Below are 17119 nucleotides of genomic sequence, written 5' to 3' on the forward strand. Positions count from 1 at the left end.
TAGTGTCACTTATGAAGAGAAAACTCCACAAACAAGAATATATATAAACATCCTTTAATCATGATTGCCAAACATATGAATTAAGGCATATACAGTATAAAAAAGCAACAGCAGATTTCATGTTTATACGATTTCAGTGTGTTATTAACTGGATACACCGGGTGGATGAACTGAACATACCAAGCAGCCTTTATAAGACAACACTGTGTCTCCCAAAAGATGACAGCATTTTGTAAACAGAGTTCATAGCACTATATTCAAGTAATAGAATGATCACTGATACTATGCAGGTAAGGTGTTGTGTAAGTGAGGCAGAGCCGCTGATAGACACGGTTGGGCCATTGGGAGTTTTCCAACTTGTGAATACTTCCACTCCACATGACGTGAACATTGAATTATGCTTCGCTGACAGAGCGGGAAGAAGGGGAAAACCGTCAGATATCTGTTATGATGTTCCCACATTATTCCAAGATGGTTACCCTTAATGTCGTCACAGTAATACAAATAAAATCAAGCTTAAATTATCAATTTGTATTGTAGTTATTTGTTTTTCTTTCTTTTAATTAGATGAATCAGTTGCATCTGTGTTATACTGAATTTATTTGTTTGTTGATACTTCTCTAACTCTTTTAGTCAAGAGGTAAAAATCGTAGGAAACTCCTGATATCTTTGCCTCAGAATCTACGACTAGCCGGTTAACATGGACGGTTTTCCCACCTGGCGACTCTTAGTCTGATACCACATGGAGGCTGGTTGAAGTTGATGAAGTTGTGTAATATCAGCTAAGTTGTGTGTAATATCGAGCTACTGACAATATCTGGTCATATCTTTGGGTTTTTGGCAGTTTTTTATAGTTTTGCTTTATTGAAATTTGTGAGGGGTATTTGACATGTTGTTCAGCTGATCAATTGATTGACTGGTAGTTGCAGCCCTACAGTCAATAATTACAACCTTTTCAACCTACTGCCTAACCAAAACTAACTCAATTTAATACATTTACAGACACAAAATGATGATGATTAGTAAGTGTCCGAAATCTCAATTTCCTCACGAATGAGTTAACAGTTAGTAGTGAATGAGAGGAAATGATCCTGCTAACTAGCTTGCTAGCTGACAGTAATTTCCACAAAAATACAGTTCTGTTTGTGTTACTTGAGATGAATTAGTTACCCCATTAAACTGGCAGCATATGAATTTGGCGTGTTTGTGTGGAACATGCTGCGCTGTGAGCAAATATCAGCGGGATGCTACAACAATGTGGATGTCAGATGGAGGAGCTTCAGAGCTGCAGTGGGAGAAAAGGGCCGAATCGGACAGAAACCGACCACAAGCCAATGTCAGGTAGCCAGAAGGAAACGTGGCCGGTCTGGTTTCTGGGTCCACGACGACTGACGCACCAGGATCGGCCAAATTCTTGTTGCTAACACTTTGACCCTGTTGATGACGTGGCAGTGGTTTGGCACCAATGGTGAAACCTGACCATTGTGTCTATCAGAGGCTCTGCAGTGAGCTAGTTAGCTTGTAGGAGGCATGGGAGCAGGGGCGGGGCAAAGGATTCTGGGACTCCTGACAAGAGTCACTGTCAGTAAAAATGTGGGCATTTTACTTAAAGGACAATTCCAGTGTGATCAGAGTTTCTGCTGAATTCTTACATCACCGTATTGTTTTCCAGCTTATATCTTATATCTTCCTGTTATCTTAGTTGTTATTCAAAATAAATATTCTGAAAGAAACACCATCTTGAACTATGACTTGATCCCAGTAAAGAAGACAGCATCAGTTTGGAGGTGTTATGCTATCCTCTAAACTAAATTGAATTTAGCACGTTCTCAAACTGCTGTTGAATACGACACTGCAAGCAAATGCTCTTATGAACGATGAAGCTTCTTTTTGGTCATAAAACTCACTATTGTACCTGAGCAAACAGACCAAATTCCATTTAGTTTTGTGTGTACTGCCGGCTTTAGAGGTAATAATAAAGACACGGACGTAGAAAAGGAGCAAAAACTCTGGATGTGTTAACACTGGAATCATCCTTTAGAGGTAGAGTGACTGTAAGTACAGCTGGCACGTGTGTCCTTCATGTTCAAACTGAATAACACGCCTTTAGCAGGCGCTCACTGGCATCCACCGTTCGTTCACCTAGCCCCAGGTTGTACCTCTGACTTAAGCACAATGTTTTACAGTTAGAAATCTCTGCTGGCCTGATGATTGTTGATTATGTTCAAGTCCAATAATAAGAAGTAAGTCATTTCCAAAGTCCTCACACTCTCTTTTATTCTATATTTTCTCTAGTGTACACTGAAGTCATCCCTTGAACTAAACAAAGACGGCAACTAGAAACGACAGCGGGTTCCTGCTTCCAGTCCTTCCCCAGCTGCCATCTTTGTTTAGGTCAAGGAATAGAGGAATGGCTCATATCTGTGTAGTGTTAAGTCCAACAATTCCTCCAGACTTAACGACAAAATGCATTGTTTCTCATAGCTTTTAAATACGACCCCTATTAGCGTTTGCTGACCTAACGCCCCCTAGCAAGGCAGCACTGTTTGTTGATTCATATTGACCATTCATGATCAGGTTCAGGCACAAAACTACTCGCTTAGTGCCACAGAAAGATCAACCGTCGGGTGAAAATGAACGACTTGGTTAATGTTCAGGAACTTGTAGTTGGACCACAAAGGTCCATTCAGAGAATCAACTTTCAATCTCGACTAACATGGACAGGAAGTCCTCAGAGGGACATTTGGATATCCACAATTACATGCCGACTGGGCAAACTCCATCTGCTGATGAAGATGGTGCGATACGACTGAAAGCTCCAGATCAGCGACTGAATGGACCTCATGGTGAGATTGTTGTATCAACATTAACAGCAGTGTCCTGAGTCAGAGAGCAGTGCTGTGTTGATCCACTGATCCACCCCAACGTGGTCTCTGTGAAGGTTTGATGCTCTGTAATCGACATCACGCAGCTTCCACCTTCGCTCCTGATAGACAAGAGTCATAAATCACACGGCCACTAGGGGGCACTCGTCAGGTAAAACTGAACATGGATCAGATTGGATTGGGGTTGTTTTGGGGAGGACAGTCTGGGGCTAACATTCACTAAATGACACACTTACCCTCAGCTCTGACCAAATGGGATATGTGCAACAACATCACATGTGCAACATCTATTACGTCACGGGAACATGTGCCTAAAGGAAAAACTGCTGCAGAAGAACTGCAGTCAGCTCATAAAGAAATAGTGGTTCTGTTTCTGCTGGTCTACCCCGCTCTGCCCGCTGCCCCCCCTGCATGGCTGATGGAGATCAACATAGAGTACGATAAAGCATGTTAGTGCTCTGCCATGAATCTGTACAGAATATATACACCACTGGGTTCCTACATGGCACTGGGCAGGTCGATGTGAAGGTTTACTCTCACATAAAGACAATACAATCAACATGGTTACGCTCAAGTACAGGTTAGTAATACAAATGTAGCGTCAGCACTATGGAGGGAGGAGGACCACTTCAATAATCATAATATAAGAATAATAAGGATAATAAGACTTTTTAGCTTCCTAATGCTGTTTCCCAATAGGAGTTTAAAAAACGATCAACACTATTGGGATCATGTAAGTCATCATCAGTACATTCAGTCATATCATCATCATAATACACCACGATAAATGTGCATTTTATAAAGTTAAACACCGCAGCAGCAGCTGCACGGCGCTCTGGGATGTCGAGTTTTAAACGCGCTGCTTCTGCTTCTGTCCAAATCCTGCAAAACTGAAAGCTTCCAAGGTCAGAGATGTGGATTTGTACAGATAGTTCCTCCTTCGGAAAGGTCCCGATCCTGCTTTCTGTCCCCCCCGTCGACCCGTCTGCTCCTCGATGACGTGTTATAAAACAGGTGGTTGCCATTAGTAAGAAATGAAAGAGGTTTTTTTAACGTTTGTTCTCTGCCTCTCAGCGAGGCGAAGCTTATTCAACACCATGGAATTGATGTCTAATAAATCTGCCGTTCCTCATGTGAGACGTGGTCACATGGTCCTACTTCTTCCCTTCGCTGTCTGCGGAGACAAGAAGACAAAACACAGGCTTTCAGTCACATGTTTCGTTTGCTCTGGCAGATCCGTCCGGCCCCCCTCCCATTCAGACAGATTCCCATCCGACCTAATATGAGGCGGCTTTGAGCGCCGTTGAGGCATTTTTGTAAACAACCAGGATGGCTGCCGCTGACGTGGAACGCTCTGAATCTATCACGTCAGTATTAAACAAACTGGACGGTAGTTCGCGTTTTGTACAGATGACAACAACAAGACACCAAACATTGTTTTCTCGTGAAGACAACATGAATGTGACGTGTTCAGAGGACCATCCATTGTTATTTAGTTTAGATAAGAAGATAATTCAGCTGTGTGTGTTTGTTCACAAGAGATGAAGATAGTTAATTAGAGATCTTCAGACATCAGGTCTTAACATCATTTAGCGCCGCTGCTTTTGGCTTCTGTAGAGAAACGCTGGTATTTTTCTTCATTTCTCAGCCGTAGTGTGTTTCTACCGTCAGCATCGCTTCTGTTCATCTCCTCACAGCAATTACCTTTTATAGATAACTGCGGTCTCTGCACCAGCAAGGTAATCATCACATTATGCCGTCTAACTGCCTGGCACGTTCCCTCTGCATTATTTCACACATTCAAACAAATGCAGTGATATATGGCTTGAAAATATATGGAAAACACTGCAAAGTGTGTAATGATCTCCTGGAGGATAATTTAGGCAACAAGGCCTGAGCCTCAGAGCGCCGATTAAGCAGCAAGCTGTTATTCTCAGGAGAGAAGGTTCAGGTATTTGATTTATTGACCCACCAGACGGCCTGAAGACGAGACAATTCTCCGGCTTATTCTGCTCCCAGTCTGCATTTTATGAAAGAGAAATTTAGCCAATTCACTTCATAAGATGCAAACTCAGTGGCTCATCTGTGAGTCTGAGAGCTGAAGAAGACGTTCAGCTCAGAAAATGACCAATAATTCAAAAGATTAAAAAGAAGCCGCAGAGCTGCCAACAAGACGACACTGGCCACTTTAGCAGTCTGTGTGTGTGTGTGTGTGTGTGTGTGTGTGTGTGTGTCATGGTTGATATGATGATAGATAATGATGCATAAATATAGTTGGCATTAAGTTCAGTCTGGTGTTAACAGTGTTTCAAACTCACCAGTGGAGGAGTGTCCTGACACCTGCTGACTGGAGACCAGCGATCTGGAGCTCAACCCTTCAACACAGAGCAGGAAGAACATCAGCTGTGAAACATCACATCTTCCAGACTCACAGTCAGAGAGACAGCTCACAGAGAGCCGTCTGCCTTTTAACATTCTGTCGAGCCTCGGCCAGAAAGTGCATTTTGTCTTTCGCTGGCCTTCCTGACAAGCTGAATTATGCGGTAGCTGTTCACATTAAACACCTTGTCATTTTAAAATGGATTAAAAAGAAGTCAATTCTTTTGTTAGCAACACTTTCAAAGCGAAAGACAAAGGTTTGGTTCCCCGTGTGCAACAACTTACACTAACTGACCGAAAGTGTGCGGTCAGCTGATCATTACGGCCGCATGTGCCGGCTGAACATGTGGTTCTGAGAACGTGAGGCAGTAGCTCTTCCTCTCACACGTCACTGAGCACTCAGTGTGAAATGTAGAAAGTGCAGTTCTCCTCAGCACTCGGTGTGCGGTACCTTGGTAGATGTCGTACTGTCCTGACATCAGGTTGTAGCTCATACCCAGGTGTGTGTGATGGTGTGTGTGGAGGTGTCGGGCGAACGACACGTGGTTTCTCTCTCTCTCCGTCTCCCTCTCTCCCTCGGGGGAACCCTTCTCGCCGGGCTGCACGAACACATGCACACATCTGGATTTACATTCATCACTAAACTTCTCGACACTTGCTGACATTGGAAAGTACTCAGAAGTAGAAGTAGTGATGCGTGGTATGTCTGTGTGTATTTCTATCACTACAATTTACAAAATGAACATCGTGCTGAAAATGTTTACTGAGGTAATGAATCAAGTGAGAAGTCGGGTCATTTTCTCATAGACTTCTACACAATCTGACTTCTTTTGTCGCCCCCCCCCCCCCCCGCTGGCCATTAAAAAGAACGCAGGCACTTACGCACTTCATTCTCAGACCCGGAGGTTGGTGCTTGGTCCCAACATTAGCTTTGCATGGTATTGCAGGTAAGTGTGTCTAAATACGAAATATTTATCTCAAGCTGATTTCACATTGAATCTCATTCTGCAGTTAAACTAATGGAAACCAACAGCTGGCTGGAGAGAACAACACTAAAGGGTTTTAAAACACTGCAGTATGTCTAAGATGCTCAGCAGTGATGGACTAACATGTACCAAAACCCTGTCCTGCCGCAGGAAATATTCATTCACAGGATACAGTCGTACATTTTGTCAAACAACTTTTACGATTTCTACATATTCTGTTGATAACTTCTCTGAACATTTGTACCTTGTTTGTCCTCATTCTTTGTGTGTTAATGTAACAGGGACAGCATGTGAGTGTCACGCTGCTGCATGTGATATATGTTCTTTACTCCGGGAAAACAAAGCAAATCACGTTCAATAGAAAACGACTTGTCCAGAGACAAAGAGAGCAATAACAGCAGTTGCGTATTAAACATTTACAAGCCAAGTCTTTAACCTTCTTTCATTGACATATTTTTTGTGTGTTCATCAGGAAACGTCAGATCTGTGTTGAGTGAACGAGACAAACGTCGGGGGTGTGACGCTGTGAGCTGCAGTGTGGATGTGGCAGTAAAGTGTCTCACAGCAGGGGATTTTCCGTGGTACTGGTGGCTCTGCTGCTGCAGCAGCTCCATGGCCGAGGACGAGGACGAGTCGCCGCTCTGCTTGCCGCTCACCACTCCTCCTCTGCTGGGTGGAGTCACCTCCGACTCCTCCCTGCCCGCTGTCTTACCGTACAGAGGGTAGTGGAAACCTGGTGGACACAAACACAGAAACACACACATACACACACACACACATGCACAATGACTTCATACAGCCATCTAACATATATATATATATAACTATATTTAAAGATACCTCATCAACATCAGGGGGTTATCTGGGGTTAACTAATTCATAAATGAATGCATTAATCATATCAAGGAGTTTTTAAGAGGGTTTGTTCATTAAGGGTCTTTAAAGGGTTAAAACCTTACATTTCCACCGTAATTACAAAATGAACAATAAACAGATGGCTTTGATCCTATTTGGTACATTTAAAGTGATTCTTACTCCTTAAAACATCCCTTAAACAACGCATTAACCCTGTAATAAATGACAAACTGTTATATATATATATATATATAGACAGCAGCATATTGTCTTCAGGGCCACAGGCAGTTGTGAGCTTTCCATTAAATAGTCACAGCATTTTAAAATTATTATTAAAAGAGGATAAAAAGCTGCTTTCATTTCTTACACTTCAACTGACTGGACTTTAGACTGCTTTCAGTGTTTATACATGGACAGACACTGCAGCTGCTTTCACCTCCTAATCTTCAGCTGGCAGTTCCGCCGCTTTCAGCTGTTACTCTTCAAACGTTAGGTCGACCACTTTCAGGGCTTATAAACAAACTCACAATTCAACTGTCAACAGAGTTTAAACATGAAACTGGAACTTTCAAGGCTTAAACTTCAACTGACACTTCAATGAATTCCTTCAAATCAAACTGCAGGTCCAACGCAACATTTCACACAAAGGAATACTATTTTAAAACACTCAACTTGCAGTTTTTAAAGCCTTTTCTAGTTCCTTGTGTGTTCGTCACTGTGAGCTACGTTATCCATTGTTAATATGAAATGTATTAGCCGAAGCGAAGCTTTAAAGGAATAGTTGGATTATTTGCTTTCTTGTTGAGAGTTAAATGAGAAGCTATAGCGTTATAGCTCATATTTAGTTTAATTCCAACAAAAGGATTAAAAACCACAGGTTAGCTGTTTGCCCCTGTTTCCAGTCTTTGTGCTAAGCTACGCTAACCAGCTGCTGACCGTAGCTTCATATTTATGGGAGTGGTGTCAATCTTCTCGTCTCACTCTCTGCAAGAAAGCACATTTCCCCAAATGTCAAAAGATTCCTTGAAAGTAAACCCAGACCTTTACTCAGACTCTTACCTGGGTAATTGTGGACCAGGGTTGGGGACACCCCTCTGTAGGAGCCCCCGCCGCTCTCACACATTGCCAGGTAGGGCTGGTAGGAGGAGTGTTGGTACTGGATGTAGGGCTGCTGGGGGGTCATGGGAGGAGACACGGCTGCCCGGGCACTCTGGGAATCCTCAGACAGCCCTCCCATTGGCTCCTGGCCTTGATCATCCAGCCCCTCCAGCCTGTCTGAATCCTCCGTGTCGATGACGGGCGGGAGATCGTGGGATCCGTGGACCCTGGCTTTTTTAGCATCCCCGCCCACACCTCCTCCCCTGTCTCCTACACCTCCTCCTCCTGAGGTCATCTTGGCCCCGGCAGGCTCCACGGTAACTCCCCATTCTTTCCCCCTGTCTGCTTCACCCTCGTCGGCCTCCTCCCCATGTAGCTCTGAGTATTTGCTGTGAGCGAGGCAGTGAGCCCAGGCCGGGCCGTCTGAGGGCTAGATCGATGAGGACAAGTGTTGGTGCTAGTTGCAGTGTTTCCCCTATAATTCTTTGTTAACAGTGGTGGGTGGGAGTCATTTTGGGGTCAGTTCAACTTCGGTCCACGTCTCGGTCCCAGTTTTTGTTTATATGGCCGGTTGCAGAGCTTAAACTAAATACCTATTTCATAAGTCTAAATGTTAGCCCTTTAGCGTTTTGTCTGTGTTTTTTTGGAGGGAAAGGAAGGCTAATTTGTGACTTTCATTTGAACATTTTCTTTTTAGCAGGGGTGGAGAATCTCCTGCTGCGGTGGCCCACCGCTGCTGAATGACTATAGAGGAAACACTGTGTACTTGAGTGAACAGAACCATAGACAGACCATCTATCACTGGCTCTGGGTGTGATGTTGATGAAGGATGACGACGTTTCAACAGCAGGCGGCCATTCACAGGTGGGATGTGAGGAGTGTGGCGTCCCTCTCAATGACACGAATCAAGACACGTCTCACACATGATCAACTGTAGAATTTAGGCCAAACTGAAGGAAAAAACAACCTCCCAAACACGGCTTTCACTCAGTTCACACAACCTTTTTACATGACCCAGCGTGGCTAGAGTTAGCGGTTAAATGCATCGTGAGATGACACGGTTAAAAATCTGTACAAGCTTCCTGTAAAAGCAGCTCATATAAAACACTTACGTATTAGCAATGTTCCATTTGTTCCTTTGTGTTCGACATTTACAGCTAAAGTTGGAATGACACAATTCCCCCATTAACTCTTACTCTAAACATTAAAAACATTTGCATCCATCAAATCACACCACACAATTTTGATTTCAACCAAAATGACTAAAGTAGTATGTCAAAGTACAGCTACAGCACCACAGAAGCCACATGGTCTTTGTTGTTAGCACCTACTGGTTTGGCTGTACACAATGTGTGATTAATCTCTTTGTGACACTCAACAGTCATTAAAGCACACCAACAACACCATCAGCGGCGGCGGCAGGTTATAGACAGAGGGAGAAACTTACACTGGAATAGGAAACATTTGATTCCAGATCTGTCTGACTGTTTGGGTTGTGGAGTGATGAAGAAGAGGAAGAGGAAGGTGACTTGATGTCATCACAGTCTTTCATCGAGACCTGGTGCTGGTCCACCATGCCACCGTGCACAGCCTTTACGCCCAGACTCTGTCCCCTTTCTCCCCTCTCACTCATCTCCACGTAGGAGAGGACGGGTTTAGGACAGCAACCTTTAGGACCGTCTGGACCTTTACCGAGCATGGGTCCACCGGCTGAACCCCCAACCATATGTTTATCGTCCTCACTGTCTCTCACCCCTTGTCCCCTCTCTCCCCTCTGCTTGGCACTGTGTGTCTGGTCACAGCATTTGGAGGCCAGTAACAGTTTCTGGTCCATGTACAGTCCTCTGGAGTACTGGCCGTAGTACAGCGACTGGGCCAATGCGGTCTGGGTCTGACTCATAGCCAGCTGGAGCTGAGACTGAGGTGGCCCGTCACCTTTCTTTGAGTCTGAGAACTCGTGAGAGGAGCTTTTGTCGTCCTCTTTTATTTCTTCCTTTCTGTCTTTCCCTTTGCCGTCGAGGGCAGAGCTTTTGTGGAAAGCAGCACTGTTGCTGTTTTGCCTGTCTGACTGCATGTACCCCTGCAGGTAGTAGGGCTCGTAGCTGTGGTAGTATGGGGATTGGGGGTCTTTTGTTGATGGGGCAGATGCTGTCGGCAGGGTTTTACCAGAGTTACCATGATTACTGTTAGAGCTCACGTCTGAAGAGGCCGAGGAGCCAGACTTGGATCTGATTCCATCCGAGCGACATTCGGAAGATCCCCCATCGTCCCCAGCATCTGAGATGTCAGAGTAGGCGGGGCTGTTGTTCTTGCTGTTGCTGTCTGCTGTTGCCAGGCAACTACCACCGGGGTCGAGCCGCGACGAACCACCAATGGAGGGACTGGGGGCGTTATCGGTGAAAGTGTAGACCTTGTCAGCCTCAGCTCGGATACTGGCCATCCTGCTCTCCTGGCTCTCCGTGAGCCCGTTCATTACATCCTGCTTACTTAGGTGCTCCTTCAGAAGGCTTCCAGAAATTTCCTTGACACCCATTTTAGAACCACCACCACCATCTTCCATTTTGATTACGCTGCTATCGCCATTAGGCGTTCTGGTTGGCACATCTTTGTTATGTTTGTCCTTCAGCCTGCGTTTCTCTTTCTTCCTGGTCTCTTTGTTGCAGGTAACCATGGTGGCTTTGACAAGGCTCGGTTCCACAACGATGCTCAGCTTTGGTTTAATGGGTTTCAGGGGAAGGTTTTTACTGGTGAGTCCTATGGCTGCTATGGGCGAGGGCTGCTGCGAGGAGGCAGTATCTGCTGTGCTGGTCGGATACGCTGTGTTGGGTATGGCGATCAACTTGGGAGGAGCAGGGGCCGGAGCGATCGGCCGGTTGGTCCGTGACTTGGACAGCTTCTCTACCTTCCCGTTGGCCTTCTTGCCCTTGTCACATGCACCTCCCTTTTTGTCGATCAAACCTTCGGCTTCCAGTTTGGGCATCTCTACCGTGGAGTTCCTGTCTGGTACCATGCAGTTTTCCAGAACCACGGTCATGTTGGAGATGATGGGCAGATTGCTAAGGTCATCAATCAGCCCATCTTTCAGCAGTGAGGCTCTTCTGGTCTTGGAGTTGGCTGTGGGGCTGTGGTCAGTACTGAGGAGTAGCCGTCTGTTCTTAGGAGACCCCACCGTGGTCACCTTATATAGAGGAGCAGGTTTCTTAGAGGAGCTGTTGGCATTAGTGCTGTTGTTTGTCTCTGAGAGGTCATATGTCATGTTGTTAATGGTGTCCTCACTGTCTGATAGTCGTTCCTCACTCTCCCCATCCTTCATGGGCTCCAGCTCAGGCTTCCTCTGCTCCTCAGCCTCCAGGTGTGCATGCGTCTGGTGGTAGCGCAGGCCGTTGATGTGCTTGTAGCGTTTAGTGCAGTTGGGGTGGGGACAGTCGATGAGGATGGGTGGGGGAGGTGGTGAGGAGGCGCAACCTCCTCCAGGGTCCATGAACGAGGGGTCGGATTTGCCCTGCGGCGTGGATGGGGCGCTGCGGGATTTGGCTCGGATCCTCTTCCCATTCCCGTGTTTAATTTCGTCAGAGGAGACCAGGCTGAGGTCCAGATCAGCTGGCGGTTTGTTCTTTCGTTTCCCGGAGGAGAGAGAGGAGGTGCTGTTGGCAGGTTTCACCTCCTCCACAGTGAAGAAAGAAGGAGGCGCTCGGCAGTTGCTGTTGATGAGGTTCAGGCTTCCTCTCCGTCCCTTGCTGTGGATGGGTGCAGTGCTTCCAGCCACACCACCTCCACGGTTCCTGTGCTGTGACAGACCCCTGACTTTGGCAGCAGGGGCCGGCTCAACGCAGGGCCGCTCGGCCATGGCCATTCGCATCCGTTTCCCCCGACCACGCCCACCTGGCAACTCTGGGTCACTGGAGGGGGACTCACAAAACCTGGACAGAAGAAGAGGAAAACAATGGATTCAGAAGAGAATTCCTCTCAATATCACTTCCTGACCGTCTGGAAAGATGAGACAGATTGTATTGTGTCGTGTCGCGTTGTGTTGCATTGTGTTCTGTTGTATTGCTCGCCCGGTCAGTCAGCCAGCTTGTTAAATTGTTATTATGAAATAAATGGGCAAATTACATTTTCAATATACGCTAATTCAACACTATCTTCCTCCCGATGCCGCCTCCATCTAATACAGGTCTATGGGTGTAAAAGGACTCGGAGGACAGCGCCCTAAAACCATTTAAACAATGGGATTCACGAGTGATTGGCTGAGTAACCAATCAAAACCTCACAAGGGAGGCTGTCCCTGTTTGTATTTCTAGCACATACTTTTATCCAACGTATGAAATAAAGTATTAGACTTGGACTTTGTGTTAACAGTACGAGGGGGACGCAGTGTGATAGCCACTGTTAGCTCTATTGGGCCAGTCCAGCAGATGGCAAAAAATCAATCGTATCACATCATATCATCATACATTCATGTCACAACTTATTGTTTCAGATTGTGTTGTTTTACATCGTATTGTATCTTATCTCGTCGCGTCGTATTGTTTAGTTTCACACTGTACTGTTCTACATCGTGGTGTTATTGTGTCAGAAAAACAGAAAAACACATCAAACCATCGCACTGAAAACAAGCCTGTTGTTCTTGTTGATGCTGTTGTTCTTGAAAGGTTTTAACCCAAGAATAACTTGTTCATATCTTCACCCTAATTGCACTCTTGTACCATCAGACAAAAACCTTGGAAGATAACAGATTATCATTCAAGGCTCATGTGGACCACTTTACCCAGACGTCAAGGATAAAAAATGTATTTTTTTTCTGTACAAAGCCTCCTTCTCTTTTCATAACATAAAAAAAACCTGTACAATCCACAGTTATCTCTGTATTTGATACTGAGGCATTTTGTATTCACATGCCGTCCCTTCTACTTTGAAATCTTTTGATGCTGTTTACCAGAGCGCCTCGCATCTTAACACTGGAGATGCTTTTTCACACTCGCACTTCGTTACTTATATCCAAAACCTGTCTGCTGGGATGACGGAGGAGCATTGCTTTATGTTTATCTAAAGGCTCTATTGTCAAAGCCGGACCCTGAACCTTGCATCTGGCCTTTTAATGCAGTAATTATGACACTACATCACAGAACTGGTTGTTGTTAAATACTCAGTGAATGAATTCTGACCTTGGAGAGGCTGTTTTGGGTGTTAATCACCTTATTAATGGAATGGACTGCAAAGCACGTTGAGACTAGACTTTCTTGTCCCCCTCTGTGATTTTAAAATGATGATATCTCACATTTCCTATGATGTCTGTAATTGCTTTTTTACATCAATGTGTCCCTGAATGTCACTGAAGCTGCTGGAAAGTCCAAATTTTATGCATTTTCTTTTGGCATTTCAAGGTTATTTGTTGCTCTCATGCCTCCATTTAAAAAGCAGTTTTGGTTGATTGAGCGATCTAGTCCAGATGATTTCCTGCAATTCTGCTTTGTTTACTAATGCTGAAAAATTGAAGCCCTTCAGTTGGTTTTGTTGTTTATAATCTCAAATGTGTTTTCCATATGTCTCTGTTATATTTTGTGCTTTTATCTTTCGGTTACAGTTTCATTCAAAGTCTGATGATCAGTCATCGAAGAGGAAGCATTTAATTCCATTGAATTATATAATAAAGCAGCATTCAGTCACCACTGACAGACGTCCGCGGTGACAAGAGTCCAAATGAAAAAGGCAATTTAGTCCCTGGTTTCTGAGATTAAGCTGTAATTGCCATGACAACAATCATTTACATACAGGAGCAATAATTGAGAGGTTTCAACCCTGCGAGGAGGGACTGTCACATTTTCCACTCAGCAATTACAAAAACCACTCTCCATTTGTAAAACAGTTGGGATGCAGACTGGAGAGTGTTTTTGTTAAAGCTCATCATGGAACAACAGCTGGCAGCCCCAGAGCCAATTTAGCCTCTTTTTTTTTTTTAAATCATTTTAGTAACATTACAGCAATTTAAAAAAAAACAACAAGTGCTCCTTTCAGTTAATCAAATGAACAATCAGCAGCAAATAAAAGCCAATAAGAATAACAATCAAATGGACATAACATGATAGATCAAACAGGGAAGTACACCGAGCGGCCTGTGTTTACCATTAGAAGAAGAATTGATTTCAAATATAATTTTAGGCCCGATGTTCCCAGTCTGAGGACGGGCGCTCACTGGATGTCTGACAGTGCTGATGGACACAAACACAGTCGCTTTACATAAAGACATCTACAAAGCATCAGCTCGTCATGCAGCTTAGTTGCTTACGGCCAAAAAATAGGACAGCGTCCTCATTTTTTCCTTCTGTGTTGCCCTGTGGTGACGTGACGAGCCAATCACAATCCAACTTGAGCAAAATGGTGTGCTGTTTTTAGAAAACGACACGGTAACTGTGAAAAGCTGCCATAGAGGAAGCAGCGCTCTCTCTGATAATACTTTAACGTGACCACGATCTTCCCCAACCCGAAAGAAATATGAGCAAAAACCTGTTTCCATCGAAACACTGCTTGGCTGGAGGCTTGAAAAGTGGCTCTGAAGCGTTTGTTACTTGGTTAGCAGTTTACATTTCTTGTTCGCGACAAACCTAAAAGATAAACAGCAAGTCATGCAACAAACAGGGATGTTTGGTGCTGAGCTTTGAACAAACAACGCATGTAAGTTTCTATTGACAGTCTGTTGCTGTTGATAATCCAAGCTAACGATAGCTGCTATCCTCCGCTAACGGGCAAAATGCTAACTTTTCAAACCAGAGACACAAGAAACAGATTACATTATTGTATTATTATTATTATTATTATTATTATTATAAAAATGCTAACAAAAAGCCAAACTGTTGTCAGATGATAGCCTCTTTTGCTCTCCACACAGACTTTTTACCTGCATGCAGCCAAAGCCCGCTCGAACGTGATTGGTCAATAGTACTGGTCGCTACCACGGCGACCTGTCAATCACGACAGCAGCGTTCGGTTCTGCTAAAAGACACTCTAGGAGAGTTGGCTGTTCATTTTTTGTGGTGAGTACATTTACAAGCTAACTTTGTTAGCAGCGACTTTGCACAGCGTAGCCGGGAGCCAGGTGAGTCAGGGTGCAGGTGTGGGCAGGCCTGCATAGCGTCCTCTGGTTCTCAGATCCATGTGCTCAGAGGCAGAGAAAGAGAAGAAGAAGAAGAGTGTAGTATTACCTTGGAGGAGCCCAGTCGTGTTTGGTGCAGTCTAACAGAGTTCCCACGTAGGTTCTCTTCCTCCATGTCACATTCACCACCAGCACACCTGTCAATCACACAGGACGGAGACAGAGCAGTTAGTACTGGATCTACTGGGAGCATAACTGGCTTCTCTGTCAGTGTCAGGATGAAGAGGTCAGAGAGGAAAACAGGTTTGTGGTGCAAAGACATTGACAATTATATATCCCTCTGGAACATGTTGCATGAGTTTAGTAATTAAACAGATGAGAAGAATTCAATATTTTTTGTTTTTTATATGCTGATGGATTTTCATATCTGTCATAGAACAAAAAACAAAAATGTTGAGTATTACAGAATCAAACAGTAATTTCTTTTCCTGCTTATATCATCACCCTTTGCAGCGCTGCAACAATCCTCACATCTTTGTTCTCACTCGTATCTAATGAGGAAACTAATGAAACACTGATAAAAGACAAAAGTCCAGAAATCAAAGGAACACAATGAACCTGCGAGGAAAGAAAAATCAATGTGGCGAGCAGACGTCTGAGAACAGCAGCAGTTAACAGTTTGGAAATGAAAATCTGCGGCAAACTGAAGGATGGAGTCCACAGTTTTAAGAGGCTCAAATTGTTTTCCAAATGGTTCAAACTGTTTGTCACAGCCGGTCAAATTACTCACACTGATATTGGTCGGCAACATCTGAGGAGGAAAATGTACTCTTCCGTTCCTGTCAGGTTTTCAGTTGGAGGGAAAGTTTAGTCTTCAAGGTTTCGACTCTAATCTGGGGATTGATGAACCTTCAGCCATCTGAAATAAATGTCTCTCTCTCTTCCTCTCTCTCTCTCTCTCAGACTGACATTTGAAAACCATTAACCTCCACTTTGTGATGCGCCAGCGGCAACGCCAAGCAAATCAAATTTTGGACACATTACAGCTTTAAAACGAGGTTTGACTGCAACACACGACTCCTTTCTCTTCAATTAAGCCTGATGGCCGCCGCCGCCACAAAACACTCTCACAGATAAATGAGAGCCGGGAAACGCAGCCAAGTGTGTCGCTCAGTTTAACAAAAGGTGGTCCTAACATCTCCAGTCCAATCCAAATGTATTCATGAAGCACAGCTGAGCAAAGTGCTGTGCAATCAAAAACAGCAAAAACCATAAAACAAAAGGACCGAGTTCAAAAGACGAAAGCACAATAACACGGAAAAAGAAAGAAGAAGCTTTGAAGTTTAATGAAATATATGTACACATATTCTGTATTACTATATTCAATGAAGCCATAATGACATCTTTTATAGCAGCAATATCGCACCAAAATGGAAATAACGTAACGTTAACGCATGTAAACATCATGTCCTGATGAATACGCTTGTTGGAGCTCTCCGGCTCCAAACAAACTGCAGTGTAAATATCTTATCCAGGTTTTTGCTCAGTGGCATTAAACCGTGACTGAATGAAAGTAGCTGATAGCAGAAACACTGTATTTGTTGACAAAGAAACTGTATTTCATTGGTTCATTCTCAACAGCTGCGGCACTGAAACGACAGGAGTGAAAGCCAGTCCGACCAGTGTGCATGTAAATATAATGTGTATATGTGTTCTTCAGTGTTTGCCAGTAGTACCAGTCACTTCCAGTAACCATCTTTTGAACTCTGCCTCCTGTCTTCAGAGTCTATCCAGGCTTGGACCGAGCAGTTATCAGGTCTGTCTTG

The 17119-nt window shown here is 44.3% G+C and overlaps 1 protein-coding gene across 1 annotated transcript in view; it reads right to left on the reverse strand.

The window, feature by feature from the left end:
- Window positions 1–4039: 4039 nt before the first annotated feature.
- The window catches only part of znf608 (zinc finger protein 608), a 37269-nt gene continuing 24189 nt past the window's right edge, over window positions 4040–17119 (reverse strand). The window contains exons 3-9 of the mRNA XM_070904536.1: window positions 15403–15490; window positions 9651–12123; window positions 8165–8633; window positions 6814–6983; window positions 5716–5863; window positions 5204–5260; window positions 4040–4059 (exon numbers count right to left, since the gene is read on the reverse strand). Coding sequence (XP_070760637.1) covers window positions 4040–4059; window positions 5204–5260; window positions 5716–5863; window positions 6814–6983; window positions 8165–8633; window positions 9651–12123; window positions 15403–15490 — 3425 coding nt within the window. The remainder of the gene's footprint in view (window positions 4060–5203; window positions 5261–5715; window positions 5864–6813; window positions 6984–8164; window positions 8634–9650; window positions 12124–15402; window positions 15491–17119) is intronic.

The sequence above is a fragment of the Enoplosus armatus genome, chromosome 4 (genome assembly GCF_043641665.1).
Source record: "Enoplosus armatus isolate fEnoArm2 chromosome 4, fEnoArm2.hap1, whole genome shotgun sequence".
In the NCBI taxonomy this organism is placed as follows: Eukaryota; Metazoa; Chordata; class Actinopteri; order Centrarchiformes; family Enoplosidae; genus Enoplosus; species Enoplosus armatus.